Source organism: Marmota flaviventris, chromosome 3 (genome assembly GCF_047511675.1).
Source record: "Marmota flaviventris isolate mMarFla1 chromosome 3, mMarFla1.hap1, whole genome shotgun sequence".
Lineage (NCBI taxonomy): Eukaryota > Metazoa > Chordata > Mammalia > Rodentia > Sciuridae > Marmota > Marmota flaviventris.
Genome location: NC_092500.1, coordinates 124,366,004 through 124,379,471, shown reverse-complemented (window position 1 = coordinate 124,379,471; position 13,468 = coordinate 124,366,004). Strand labels below are relative to the sequence as shown.

The 13,468-nt window shown below is 46.9% G+C and overlaps 2 protein-coding genes across 3 annotated transcripts in view; one reads left to right on the top strand and one right to left on the bottom strand.

The window, feature by feature from the left end:
* Nucleotides 1-13,468, top strand: part of Scnn1a (sodium channel epithelial 1 subunit alpha) — a 76,217-nt gene that overhangs the window by 33,172 nt on the left and 29,577 nt on the right. The gene's annotated exons all lie outside the window — the stretch shown is intronic.
* On the bottom strand, nt 2,513-8,923 carry Ltbr (lymphotoxin beta receptor). 2 transcript variants are annotated; one of them, XM_027951071.2, is made up of 10 exons: nt 8,643-8,923; nt 8,418-8,514; nt 7,982-8,107; nt 7,754-7,906; nt 7,304-7,400; nt 7,051-7,148; nt 4,892-4,999; nt 4,524-4,597; nt 3,806-4,022; nt 2,513-3,442 (listed from the first exon to the last, which is right to left on the bottom strand). In XM_027951071.2, exons 1-10 carry the CDS (start codon nt 8,736-8,738, stop codon nt 3,201-3,203), a joined length of 1,308 nt encoding a protein of 435 aa, XP_027806872.1. In that variant the 5' UTR covers nt 8,739-8,923; the 3' UTR covers nt 2,513-3,200. The 2 variants fall into 2 exon arrangements, with proteins under 2 accessions (XP_027806872.1, XP_027806873.1); XM_027951072.2 differs by having other exon boundaries at nt 4,572-4,597.

The following is a 13,468-nucleotide window of genomic DNA, read 5'->3' as shown; positions in this document are numbered from 1 at the left end:
TCCTTCCCTTCACCTGGCTCTAGAAAACACTGTTCACTTTGTGCAGGGGCTAGACATTTGGGAGTTGATTGAGACTTAAAGTCTGTGGAACACAGAGAGATCCCAGTGAGAAGCCAGCCCCTTCTACCATTTAAAGAAATTCTGGGGTCTGGGGGATGTAGCTCAATGGCAGAGTACTTGCCTAGCATGTGCAAGTAGGTTCCATCCCCAACAACATAAAAATGAAAACAATCAAATTCTGAAAGGGTGTGATATTAAGTTTTTATCACCCAAGAGGCCTCTAGAGCCAGATTGAGTGCACAACATGGCTTTGCCATTTTTGGCTAAATTTATTGTCTTTAAAATCAGGCAGGACTGATAGAAGAAAAAGTTGGCTACGATCTACATACTGTGGGGTCGGGCTCCAAATTCCTCAATAGGACACCCATAGCACAAAAGTTAATAACTAGAATCAACAAATGGGACTTACTCAAACTAAAAAGTTTTTTCTCAGCAAAAGATACAATAAGAGAGGTAAATAGAGAGCCTACATCCTGGGAACAAATCTTTACTCCTCACACTTCAGATAGAGCCCTAATATCCAGAGTATACAAAGAACTCAAAAAATTAGACAATAAGAGAACAAACAACCCAATCAACAAATGGGCCAAGGACCTGAACAGACACTTCTCAGAGGAGGACATACAATCAATCAACAAGTACATGAAAAAATGCTCACCATCTCTAGCAGTCAGAGAAATGCAAATCAAAACCACCCTAAGATACCATCTCACTCCAGTTAGATTGGCAGCCATTATGAAGTCAAACAACAACAAGTGCTGGCGAGGATGTGGGGAAAAGGGTACACTTGTACATTGCTGGTGGGACTGCAAATTGGTGCAGCCAATTTGGAAAGCAGTATGGAGATTTCTTGGAAAGCTGGGAATGGAGCCACCATTTGACCCAGCTATTCCCCTTCTCGGTCTATTCCCTAAAGACCTAAAAAGAGCATGCTACAGGGACACTGCTACATCGATGTTCATAGCAGCACAATTCACAATAGCAAGACTGTGGAACCAACCTAGATGCCCTTCAATAGATGAATGGATAAAAAAAATGTGGCATTTATACACAATGGAGTATTACTCTGCATTAAAAAATGACAAAATCATAGAATTTACAGGGAAATGGATGGCATTAGAGCAGATTATGCTAAGTGAAGCTAGCCAATCCCTAAAAAACAAATGCCAAATGTCTTCTTTGATATAAGGAGAGTAACTAAGAACAGAGTAGGGTCGAAGAGCATGAGAAGAAGATTAACATTAAACAGGGATGAGAGGTGGGAGGGAAAGGGAGAGAGAAGGGAAATTGCATGGAAATGGAAGGAGACCCTCAGAGTTATACAAAAGTATATACAAGAGGAAGTGAGGGGAAAGGGAAAAATAATACAAGGGGGAGAAATGAATTACAGTAGAGGGGGCAGAGAGAGAAGAGGGGAGGGGAGGGGAGGGGAGGGGGGATAGTAGAGGATAGGAAAGGCAGCAGAACACAACAGACACTAGTATGGCAATATGTAAATCAATGGATGTGTAACTGATGTGATTCTGCAATCTGTATATGGGGTAAAAATGGGAGCTCATAACCCACTTGAATCAAAGTGTGAAATATGATATATCAAGAACTATGTAATGTTTTGAACAGCCAACAATAAAAAATTTAAAAAAAATAAAATAAAAAATAAAATCAGGCAGGCCAGGTGTGGTGGCACATGCCTATAATTCCAGTGACTTGGGAGGCTGAGGCAGGAGGATTGCAAGTTCAAGGCCAGCCTCAGCAATTTAGGGAGATCCTGTCTCAAAATAAAAGGGGGGAAGCTGGGGATGTAGCTCAGTGGTAGAGCACCCCTGGGTTAAATCTCTAGTACCCATTCTCCCTAGAAAGTTAGCATTTCTTATTAAGTTCATTCTTAGGTGCTTTATCTTTGTAAGAGATAAAGAAATGAGATCTTTTAATTTTTTAAAAACTGTCTCAGTTTCCTCATTTGTTAAACAGGAGTAATATCCACCTTGTGGAGTTGTGAGGATAAATAATTTGTGAGGATTAAATAAATTAATTAATAAAGTATTTAGAATCCTGCCTGACATGTTGGCAATTTCTGGCCAAAGTTGTGTTATTACCTTATTATCTGAATTACATATGTGGGTTTCTCACAGAAATACCTTTGTGGGGTTAATTATATTTTAATATCTTGACCTTTGCCTCTGATATTGCCCTGATGGATTAGGGTTTCTATTTAAATCCCAAGAAGCTAGCCAGGTGTGGTAGCGCAGGCCTATAATCCCAGCAGTTTGGGAGGCTGAGGCAGAAGGATCGCAAGTTCAAAGGCAGCCTCAGGAATTTAGGGAGGCACTAAGCAACTCAGTGAGACCTTGTCTCTAATAAAATTCAAAATAGGATTAGGAATGTGGCTCAGTGGTTGAGTGCCCCTGATTCAATTCCTGGTACCACACCCCCAAAATCCCAAGAAAATAAATTATTTGAATCTCAATCTCCTCTTTATTTGCATGTGGTTAAATTCATAAATATACTTGCCATTTTTCCCCCTTCCCAAACTCTCCCCCATACCTAGTAACCCTTCCCAAACCCCAGTTTTCATTGACTTGCTTTCCTCTCCTCCAGGAGGTAAGAGGAGGGATGGTCCTCCACATAACTTCATCTTCATTCAGGGTCCATCTCAGTTCACATGAAGTATGGGCCCTCAAAGGGTCTCTGAAACTCGGGGAATGAGCACCACAAATCCTTTAGAGGTCCCAGGATGTCCTTGCAAGTGAACATGTGACTGGCTCCCCTGTGTGCCATGCTTTGGATGCAGAGTGCCACAGTGGGCAGAAGTTTAGCGTCATATGCCCTGTCGGTGCCTGAGGCTGAGCTGCTGCAGCCCCAGTGGGCAGGTGGGTCTGCAATAAGTTCTTGGGCTTGCTCAGGCAGTGGTGAGAGTCCTGTAGTGGGCACTGTACCCAGCGAGTACGTGACCCTGCTCTCCAAGAGGTGTCTGAGGCCCGGTCCTTTAAAGCTCTGCCTCTCAGGGCCCTGCGCAGGCTCCATGTGAGTTCTGTGTGGGTAGGCAGCCTCCGAGGAGAAGGTGCTCTTGGGCCTCTCTTTTCCTTGTGTTTCTCAGACACCGTCAAACATGGGTGACCAACTAGCTCCTTGGGCCCCTGTTAGAGGGCATGGCAACCCATTGTCTCTGTCTCAGCCAGATGCCAAGCTTTCCCATCTTCTTGGTAGGGTGTAGAGAGCTCAGAAGATACAGGGGCACCCTCTTCAGGAATGGGGTATGGAGGCTCAGGGGGAGCTGTGGGGTCTCCAGGACCCCGTGTTCCCCCCAGTACTGGACCATTATAGATGTAGATGTTGCCAGTGACGGTCACAGAGCCACCGGTGACATGAATGCCATTGGCACCTGGGGGAAGGGAAGTGGAATGAGAGACGTCAAGGGAGCCTCGTGAAGGAATGCCCCATAATGGAGCAGACTGCTGCTCCCTGAAATCTTCCAGCCTCCCGCTCTTCCCTCCCTGTCCCCTTTCCCATTTGCTACTGGCTTCTTGAGCTCTAGGAATATTTCTGTTTCTGAGTTTTCCGCTCTTCCTCTCTCTAGTTGTGACACTCTGGCTGGTTGTCAGGAACTCTGTCTTGACTCTGCTTTGGTCTTTTTGTTTCATCTGGCCATATTTCCCCTCCGTGCTACCATCCCTCCTTTTGCTTCTTTAACATCCCTTCCTCTCCACACTCCCTTCTCCTTGCTGGCCTGCCCAGGCTCACTCACCATGGGCCACATGGCCTTGCTCCCCAGACTCGGCCTCCAACTCCCTGGTCTGGATCAGAGGGCTCTGCTGTTGTAGCACCACTTCCTCCAAAGCTGGAGTTGGTGGGGGCCCACCAGGGGCTGGGGACAAGTCTCCAGAGTTGGGCAGAAGTGGCTCTACCAGGTCAGGGAAATGTGGGTTGGCTTTCGGAGGAGGACACGAAGGGGATTCCTCCCCCTATGGAAGAGAGACAGAGAATCAACCAATGATAAATGACAGAGATCCCCATCTTTTATATCCTATGCCATGCTTCAGCAATTCACTACCAGTTTCTGCTCCTCACCATGCCCCCTTCCTCAGGGCCTTTGCACTTGATGCTCCCCCCACTTCCTAGAGCACTTTCCCCAAGACACCTCTCTGGTGGGCTCCCTCATTTCTTCTCTGCACAAATAGGAGCTACCAGAGAGGCCTTCCCTGTCCACTCTGTTTAAAATAACATACCCCGATCCTTTGTCACTGTCCCCCTTCCCTGCTTTATTTAGTATTATATTAACCTGATATTTGGTTTATAATTCTTATTCCCCAGCATGTAAACTCTAGGAGGGGCGGTGCTTTCCTTTGCTCACTGCTGCACCCCCATTTCCTAGCACAGTGCCTGGTACATGGCTTAATAAACTATTAGTTGAATGAATGAATGTTGAAGCCTGAAGAGTTTTTCTGGTCTGCTCCCTGCTGTACCTCATCACCTCCGCCCCTTCTTGCTGTCTTCTCAGCCTCCCCCATTACCTCTGGATGCGTCTTGAGCAGAGATCCTGCAATGCAAAATGAAATGGGTGAAAAGCCTCCAGCCCCGGCCTTTCCCCCCGCCACACCCCATCCTCCTGTGTTGCTGCCCATCCTGGGATCCCAGAAAGAACAGGCTGTTATTACTCTGTCCCCTGCCTCAGAATGAGGGCTTAGGTGGAGAGAATGACATTTATTTTGGGGGACAGGCATTAAGAGCTTTGAGGGGGTGGGAAGAGGTAGAAGAGTTTGCACTGGGGAAGTTGAATATCCCTCCCGACTCCCAACCATCCATGTGGGAGCTGAGGGCATCTCCTTCCTACCCAGTTTCCTGCAGAGAGAGGGATGGCTCTTCCAGGTGCAGGCGAGGACAGTGGTGAGGAGCAGAAAGGAGACCAATGGCAGCAGGATGGCCAGCACCAGCATGGTTCCTGCCAGGACAACAGATGGGGCGGGTGGTGTGCGTGTGTGATGATGGCTGGAAGGACAGAGGGGGAGGAAGCCAAGGAGGAGGCTTCCTGTTCTCTGGCAACTCAGACAGAGAAAAGGGGGAGCAACTTTTTTGCTCTGGTCATAATGTAGAATTAGAGCCATTTCCCTTGGGTTGTAGAGAAGGGAACTAAGCTGGGCTTGGGGAGGACCTCTTGACAGCCACAGAGACCCTGTTGTGGAGAGATATGCTTAGGGTAGTGTACATGCCTCTTGCTCAGAGACCACCAATGGGGCTGCCTTGTGGGTGAGAGATGGGAGCTTGGGGAGCTGGTTTTCAAAGGGCTGGAAGTGGTGGGTGGGAGGCAGTAGGGGAGGGTTAGTCTTGGGGTTGTAAAGACATTCAGGACACAGGGTAGAGCCACATTTCTGTGGACTTGGCCATCTTACATACAGACCACTGCAGAGGAGCTGGGATTGCTGCTGTATATGTTATACCTGGGTTTCTTCCCCGTGGTGTGATTTTAAGTCATATCATTTATTTAAATATCAAATTTTCATACACAAAATAAGCAGGTTAGCTTATATACTCTCTAGTCATTTCTAGCTCTAACATGTCAGTTGTATTTGATACATAATTAAAAATTCTGAGAGGACATAGAAAGATATTTAGGATATACTGTTGAGTGAAAAATCAGTTTACAGGGGTTGGGGTATAGCTTAATGTGAGAGCTGTGCTTAGCATGAGTAAGGTCTCTGGGGTTCAATCCCCAGTACCAAAAAAGGAAAAGAAAAGGAAAGAAAAGAATAATTAGGTTATAAACTGTTAAAATCACTCCATTTTAGTTAAAAATTTCTATGTATACATATGCACAAGAAAATGTCTGGGAGAATATATATCAAAATAATAAAAGTGAATATGCTAAGCAATGGCTCTGTGAGTAAGTTTGTTTTGCTTTAGTTTTGCTTATTCTGAATTTTCTAATTTTCCACGGTGTGCATACATTATGGCACGGAATTTAGAGTAAGAAAGACCTAAATACAGATCTTAATAATTCCAGTTACCACCTGAGTGATCTTGGGTAAGTCACTTAATTTCTTTGATTTCCATTTCTGCATTCTGTCAGTGAGGATAATAATAGGATCTCCTTTGTAGAATCATTAAGAGGATTAAATGAGATAGTGAATGGAAAGTGTTTAGATTGCCTAACATAGTTCTCAATAAATGGAAGCTATATGTCAGCTATAATTAAATCTCAGTGTTGGAGTATTTCTTGGCATCTTATTATATATAACTTTAAAAGTGTGTGTACTGGTCAGAATGGCAGTCCTCAAGAATACAAATAATAATAAATTCTGGAGAGGATGTGGAGAAAAAGGAATACTTTTACATTGTTGTTAATTAGTAAATCCACTTGGAAATCAGTGTGGAGGTTCCTCAAAAGACTAGGCATAGAGCCACCATACTGACCCAGCTATTCCACTACTTTATATTTACTCTGAAGAATTAAAGTCATCATACTACAGTGATACATGCATACCCTTGTTTTTAGCAGCACAATTCACTGTAGCCAAACTATGGAACCAGCTTAGGTGCCCATCAATGGATGAATGGATAAAGAAAATGTGATATATATATATAATGGAGTTTTATTCAGAAAAAGAAAAATGAAATTGTTATTTGCAGGAAAACGTATGCAACTAGATATCATTAAGTTAAGTGAAGTAAGCTAAATGCAAAAGGTCAGGGGTCATATTTTTCTCTCATATGCAGAAGCTAGAGAGGAAAAAGGAAAAAAAAAAGGTTTGTGGGGGGAAGGGATCTTGTGAAAATCAAAAGGAGGTCCATAGAGGAAAGGGAGTAGGGAATGAAGGCAGGGAGGGAGGGGGAAGTGATATTGGACAAATTATATTGTTATAGTGTGTGTATGTACAAACAGGTAACAACAAATCCCATCATTATGTACAACTATACTGCACCAATAAAAAAAAAATGTGGGAAAAAAAAAAGTGTCCTGACCCCACCTTGTGTCCCTCAGTCCTCACTCCTCACCTGGCATCTCAGGAGGCAGTGGCTCTGGTGGTTTTATGCAGATTGTGTCAGATTCAGGGGTGCCTGGAGCTTCTTCCACCAGGCCTTGGTCCTCACACCTGCAGAAGAGAGGATTGATTGTGATCTCCTGCTCCTGTCTCCAGTGCCTAACTCAAGGGATACGGGGTGGAAGTGGCCAAATGAGCGCATGGAATCAAGGATGGGAGCAGCTGGGCTTCTTTGAGGGTAGAAAGGCATAGGCAGGGGCACTCACCTGGTGTGGGGTTGGCAGTGGGCGTAGCGAGAGGAAGTGTTCTGGAAGTGTCCTGCCTTACAGGGGATACAGTTGTTGTCATCCTCCCTGATTTCATCTGGCAAGAGAAAGGAAGGCCAGCACAGGTGAATGGGCAAAAGGACCCTATAAAGGGTCTCCTGTTTGCCAACCACCCTGTGTTGTAGCTCTCACCTTCCCCAGCTCTGCTCTGCTGCCTGCCATTTTGCCCATGCTTCCTCAATGCTGAGAGGAGCCCCCTGTGCTCCAGCATCCATCCCAATTCCATTTCCCTGCAAACCCCTTCTGTGATTCTTTTGCATGGAATGAGAAGAAGCATTTTATGCCAAAGAGACTACCTGGCATTGGCCATGGCACAGTTCCATGCTCCCTGCCCTCACTCAAGCTCAACACTCAGCCTCCTTTCCTTATCTGCCCTCAGTGACCTCTGACCTTTAAGCTCGACTTCAGTGCCGGGCGGGCACTCTGAAAGTAGATCACAAAACACACACTCAGGGGCTCGTTGGGCACAGAACATTCCTGGCTGGCAGCGACACTCAGTTTTGCGATGGCTGGTGCAAGGCGCAACCTCCTTGAAGCCCAGCACTGGTGGGGAGATGGGAAAGCTCAGAGAAGGGCTATGCTCCAGGAAGTCCCAACCCTGAGCACATCTCCACTCACCTGGGTCACAGGGGCGGCACATCTGGCAGATGGTGAGGTGGTTCCAGTGCTCATTGTAGGAGTTTTCAGCGCACATGGCACAATGTGTGTCCTGGCTATGGTTGCATTCAGCTGTGACATAGGTGCCTAGGATATGAGTGGGGCAGCAACAGGGCGTCAGGACAGCTGGCATTCCACCGTCACCTCTGCTGCTTGCTTGCTTGGTGACTCCAAGCCTATCCTCAGTCTCCTTGCCCCCTGCATCCTACATGGCTGTCCAGCTACTTTTCAGTGAGGAAAAGGACTCAGAGGCCCACTGAAGAGGGCAAATCTCAGTGCCTGCATATGAAACGGCCCATGTTTCTCACTGTCACTATGGACACTCACTGTGGACAATGTCCACCTTTCCTCTAACCCACCTCCATGCCCCAGGCTTCCTGGGACCACCGCCTCTCACCTGGGGGGCAGCGGGAGCAGCAGAGCTGATGCTTGGGTTCGTAGTACTCCTTTTCCTGGTCCCAGCAGGTTTGGTTCTTCGATCTGTATGGGGGCACCTTCAAGGGGAGAAGGAGGTGAGGGAGAAGAATGAGTCAGGGGTCAGCGTGAGAGGGCAGAGGGACTGGAGAGCAGGCTGCTCACACCCTCTTCCCTACCATCACCAGCCACTGGGCCCCTCCCTCACCAGCTGGGGCTGGGATGTCACTAGGAGCCCGCAGAGGCCCAGCAGGAGTGACCCCCAGGCCAGGCCGCAGGGAAAGACCGCCCAGGGCAGGCGCATGGCGGCCACTGGACCCGTCGACCAGGCGTGTGGAGGCCTGGGAGGAAGGTGGGAAGCCTATACGTCCAAAGCGGCGATGGCGGCTGCTTCCCAAGCCCAGCGGCTGGGCCGACGTGCCCCCCGGGGCCGGGAGCGGCCGGGCCTGGCCTCCAGGGCTCCAGCGGCCAGGCTCAGGAAGTGGGAGTGGAGCTAGCCGGCCGCGGGGGCGGGGACAGGGAGCGCTGGGAGCTAAGACCGGCCTGTCGCAATCGCAATGGGGGAAGAGGAACAGGCTTGGCTGCCTAGATGCAGGGCGGGAGGGGGTGGCCGGGAAAGCACGTGAGGACAGCAGGCCCGGAACCCGGCCTCCTCCCTTCTTCGGAAGCCTGACCAGGAGAGAAGGACTGCCAGAACAGGAGGGCCCAGCTGGTGGGAAAGGGGCAACAGACAATGGACAGCCCTCAGGCAGGCCTCCAAGAGCCTGGACCCAGAGGAGTGTACAGATAGATGGGTGCCAGATCTGAAAAATGGAGGTTCCAGGGACCGACGGAGTGCATTGAGCAGAGACTCAGGAACAACCAGCAGAATGTAGCTGTCTGGAACCCAGAATTCCCTCTTGGCAGACGCCTGCGTGCCTGCCCTGCTCTGTGACTTTTTAAGACAAACTAGAAGGGATAGCAAGTCAGATGGGTCTCCACCCTGCTGACCCAACCCACTAGGCAACTTGAGAGAGTGCAGCTGGTCCTGAGCCCAGAGAGAGTGGAGAGGATGTGCAGACTGAGTTCCTGATGAGTGGGCACAGCTGGGCATGCTGCTGGGAAGCCTAGTCCTAGCTTCCTCACCCAAGTGCAGCCCCCTCACCTTCAGGAGGAGACTGAGGCTCAGGGTGCCAGGTACAGGAGACCCAGATTCCAAGGTTATTTAGCCTGGTGCCTGCCCCCTTTCTTTCCACCATCTTCTTTCAACCTATTAACCCTCCCCCAGGGCTGTTTGCAGTGTTGCCGCCAGCCTATTGGGTCTCCAAGTTTCAGTGCTCTTGGCTAACTCCTGTCTGTGCTTGAGGAGACACTCTGGCTCTGGGAAGCATCTGCTAGACCAGCTGCGCCTCCCTAGGAAAGCTGTCTCTGTACCCTGCTTTCTTAGTAGACTCTGCAGTGACTAGAACCAAATGTTTGAGTCTAGCATACGCTGACTCATACCACGTGCCCCATACAGATTTATGGAATAAATGAACAACGTGCACCTTGCTTAACCGGTCCATGAACTGGACCAGGGTCCAGAGCTCCTGATTTCCAGGTCCCAGATCATTTCAGCAACCACACTGCCTCCTTGTAACTCAGAGGTGTCTCCTTTGGGATGAGGGGCTAATTTTTCCCTTGAGATAGGTCACTTGTACTTGTCCCTGACAACCTCTGTTCAGCACTCATCTTTACCCTGGTTGGTAGATGGCCATGCAGGCTCTTAGTGGAGAAGACAGGAAATGTTGGTGCAGGAGTATGGGGAGGAGATGTTACAAAGACTGAAGGGATCTGCCTGAGTGTTAGACTCTGTGAGGAGCTCTCTCCTCACCCGCAGTCCTAGCACCTGCATGCTGTTGGCAACTGTGAATATGAATGAGCCATGGCTGCCTGGAGAGGGAAGAAGTATCTAGACAGTGGGCACTGCTCAGGGCTGCAGCTCTTTCCAGATCTAGGGTATTGGGCTCACCCTGAGCTCTTAAATGCATAAAGGAATGGGTATCTAGTGGCTTTAAATCCTTTTTTCACTTCTAAAAAATTTTTTATTATGGAAATTTTATAACATAATAAACAAAGTGAGAGAAAAATAATATTGGGACCTGCTATGTCCTCATTACCCCTTCAACTCACGGTCAGTTTTATTTCTTTGTATGCCTCCTTCCCATACTAACATACATGCTCTGTTAATCCCCCTTGATTATTATGAAGCACATTCAAGACATCATGTCATTTCATTTAAAAATATTTCAGGCTTTTACTCTAAAAGAAAGAGACTCTTTTAGTTGAGATAAAACATGAATGAAGTGTATGAAGTACACAAATCTTATACATACAGGTAGGAAATATGAATCGGTGAATTTTCAACCTCAAAGATTCTGTGTATCCCTCTAGAACATTTCTTGCACTACAAAAGGTTGCTGCATGCCCTTTGCAGGCACAGATAACCACTCTCTCAGATCCTTTTTAACCTCCGCAGGCTGAACTGGGCTTCTTTTCTTGTGCCAGTAAGCAGCTGATTCACTTTGGTATCTGTTCTCCACCCTTTCCATGTATTGGGAACTACATTTCCCAGACTCCTTTTACTCTGGCTTCTGCATAGGTTCAGCCAATAGGAGGCACTGGCAAATGACAAGTGGGTGAGGAGAGAAGACGCCAGGCCATCTCTCCCATTCTGTTTTCTGGCATCACTTGTGGCTGGTTATATTTCTGTCTACACTCCTTCCACAATCCCATTTCCTACTGGGGAGTCCCCACTATTTAGTTCCCGCTAAATAGCTTTGCGAGCTTCTTGGTCTCTAATGCTGGGATACCCTTCTGTCTTCCAGCCTAAAGGAGGGAAGCTGCTTCCTGCTCTGTTACTTTCTTACTGTCTCCATTACCCATATACCAATTCCTTGTTAATTTTTTTTTCCATTTGGAAGAGTGTTTTATATTTCCTACCTGGCCTATGACAGACACATCAATAAATAGCTGTTATGCCTACCCAATTGACCCTTGGAGGACAGAGACTCACAAATACAAAAAAATCCATGATTTCTTGTGGGCAGGGTACCATCTTCACTTTTTTCCTTTCATGTTCTTTGCCAGCTTCCTTGAAGTTTTACTGAGGTCCATTGGGCAGCACCAGACCCAGACTGAGTGTCCCATACACACTTAGAACATATGAAAGTGATGTGGTGGTACACGCCTGTAATCTCAGTGGCTCGGGAGGTTGAGGCAGGATTGTAAGATCAAAGCCAGCCTCAGCAATTTAGAGAAGCCCTGTCCCAAAATAAAAAAATAAAAATGGCTGGGGATGTGGCTCAGTGGCTAACTGCCCCCTGGATTCAATCCATTGGTACCCAAAACAAAACAATAGCAATAATAACACAAGTGACAGTGGGGTCTCCTCCCAGGCCTTCTTCAGAGCAGGTTACTGAGAGGTCCTTCTTCCCACAGGCCCTTGAAGAATTCCAAAAGGAGATCAGTATGAAGAGAGTCTTTCAAATGTTCTTTCTTTCTCTCTTCTGTCCCACACTGCTGGTGCCCTTGCATAGGGTCTGGCAAACACTGAAAAATGAATATAACTGATGAGGGCTGACTTTCTCTGCAGTTGTTCTCAACTGGGTGAATTTGCCCCCCAGAAGACATTTGGCAACATCTTCAGACATTTTTGGTTGCAACTGTTTTGGAGGTACTACCATTTTCTAGGGCATAGAAGTCAAGATGCTGCTAAATATCCCATAATGCACAGGCCAGCCCTCCACAACAAAGAATTATCTGTCTCAAAATGTCAGTAGTGCGGAGGGTGATAAGCCTTGTCTTAACCAAGGGAATAAATTTTTAATGGTGAACTTCTAAGCATTTTTCCAGACCCTATCTGGACTAGACTAAGAGTGAAAGGGAGGGATTTTCTGGTCCATCGTTTTAGATTCATATCCCATAAATAAACACAAAAGGATTGCTGTTTTCCCCAGTATGTATCCCAGGGTGAAGCAGTTTTAAGTGGTAAGACTAAAGAGTTATATTTAGCCAGATTTGGTGGCACATGCCTGTAATCCCTGTAGGAAGCTGAGGCAGGAGGATCGCAAGTTCGAGGCTAGCCTCAGCAACTTAGGGAGACCTTGTTTCAAACTAAGATTTTTTAAAAAAGTCTGGGGATATAGCTCAGTGGTAAAGAGCCCCTGGATTTAATCCCAGTAACAACAACATAAAAAAATAGTTGCATTTAATTAACTCATTTTTACTCTAGAAAGGATATAGGCTGCAAAGGAAAAAAGTGAGGGAAATTTAGGTAAATTGATAATTCACAAATAAATGATTTATCAGAGGAAATTAGGATGTTAGATGTTTGGGGTCTTCTTTCTCATTGCACAAGCCTCTCTGTCAAAAATAAATCTTGGGCCTTACCAAAAAGAGGCTAATTCTGCTGTCCTCTGCAGAGTGGATCAACAAATAGTGACCACTAGACACTGAGGTCACCAAGATGAAAAAGCTAGGTCCCTGTCCTCAGAAAACTCACAACATGATGCATACATATGTAAGTATGCACACACACTCTCACTTTCTCTAGCATAATCATAGTAAAGAGCAGCAAGTACTAAGATAGGCTCTCCCTGAGAGTGTGGAGGAGAATGATTCCTTCTATCATTGTTTGTCCCTGGAGCACAAGAGGCAGGAAAAGCTTCCAACTCATAATCTTTATCCTACTGAGGGCCCTCTGGTTTCAGTTCTTTCCATGCAACCATTTTTTTTTTTTTTGGTACCAGGGATTGAACTCAGAGGCACTCAACCACTGAGCCACATCCCCAACCCGATTTTGTATTTTATTTAGAGACAGGGTTTCATAATTGCTTAGCACCTTGCCATTGCTGAAGCTGATTTGAACTCTCCATCCTCCTGTCTAAGCCTCCCCAGCCACTGGGATTACAGGTGTGCGCCTGGCTTCTATGCAACCTTTGTACATTTTATGGCCATACCAAGAATTAGAAGGTGGCTGAAGTTTGGGCAGGGCTGGGACTCTGGGAGAGGCTG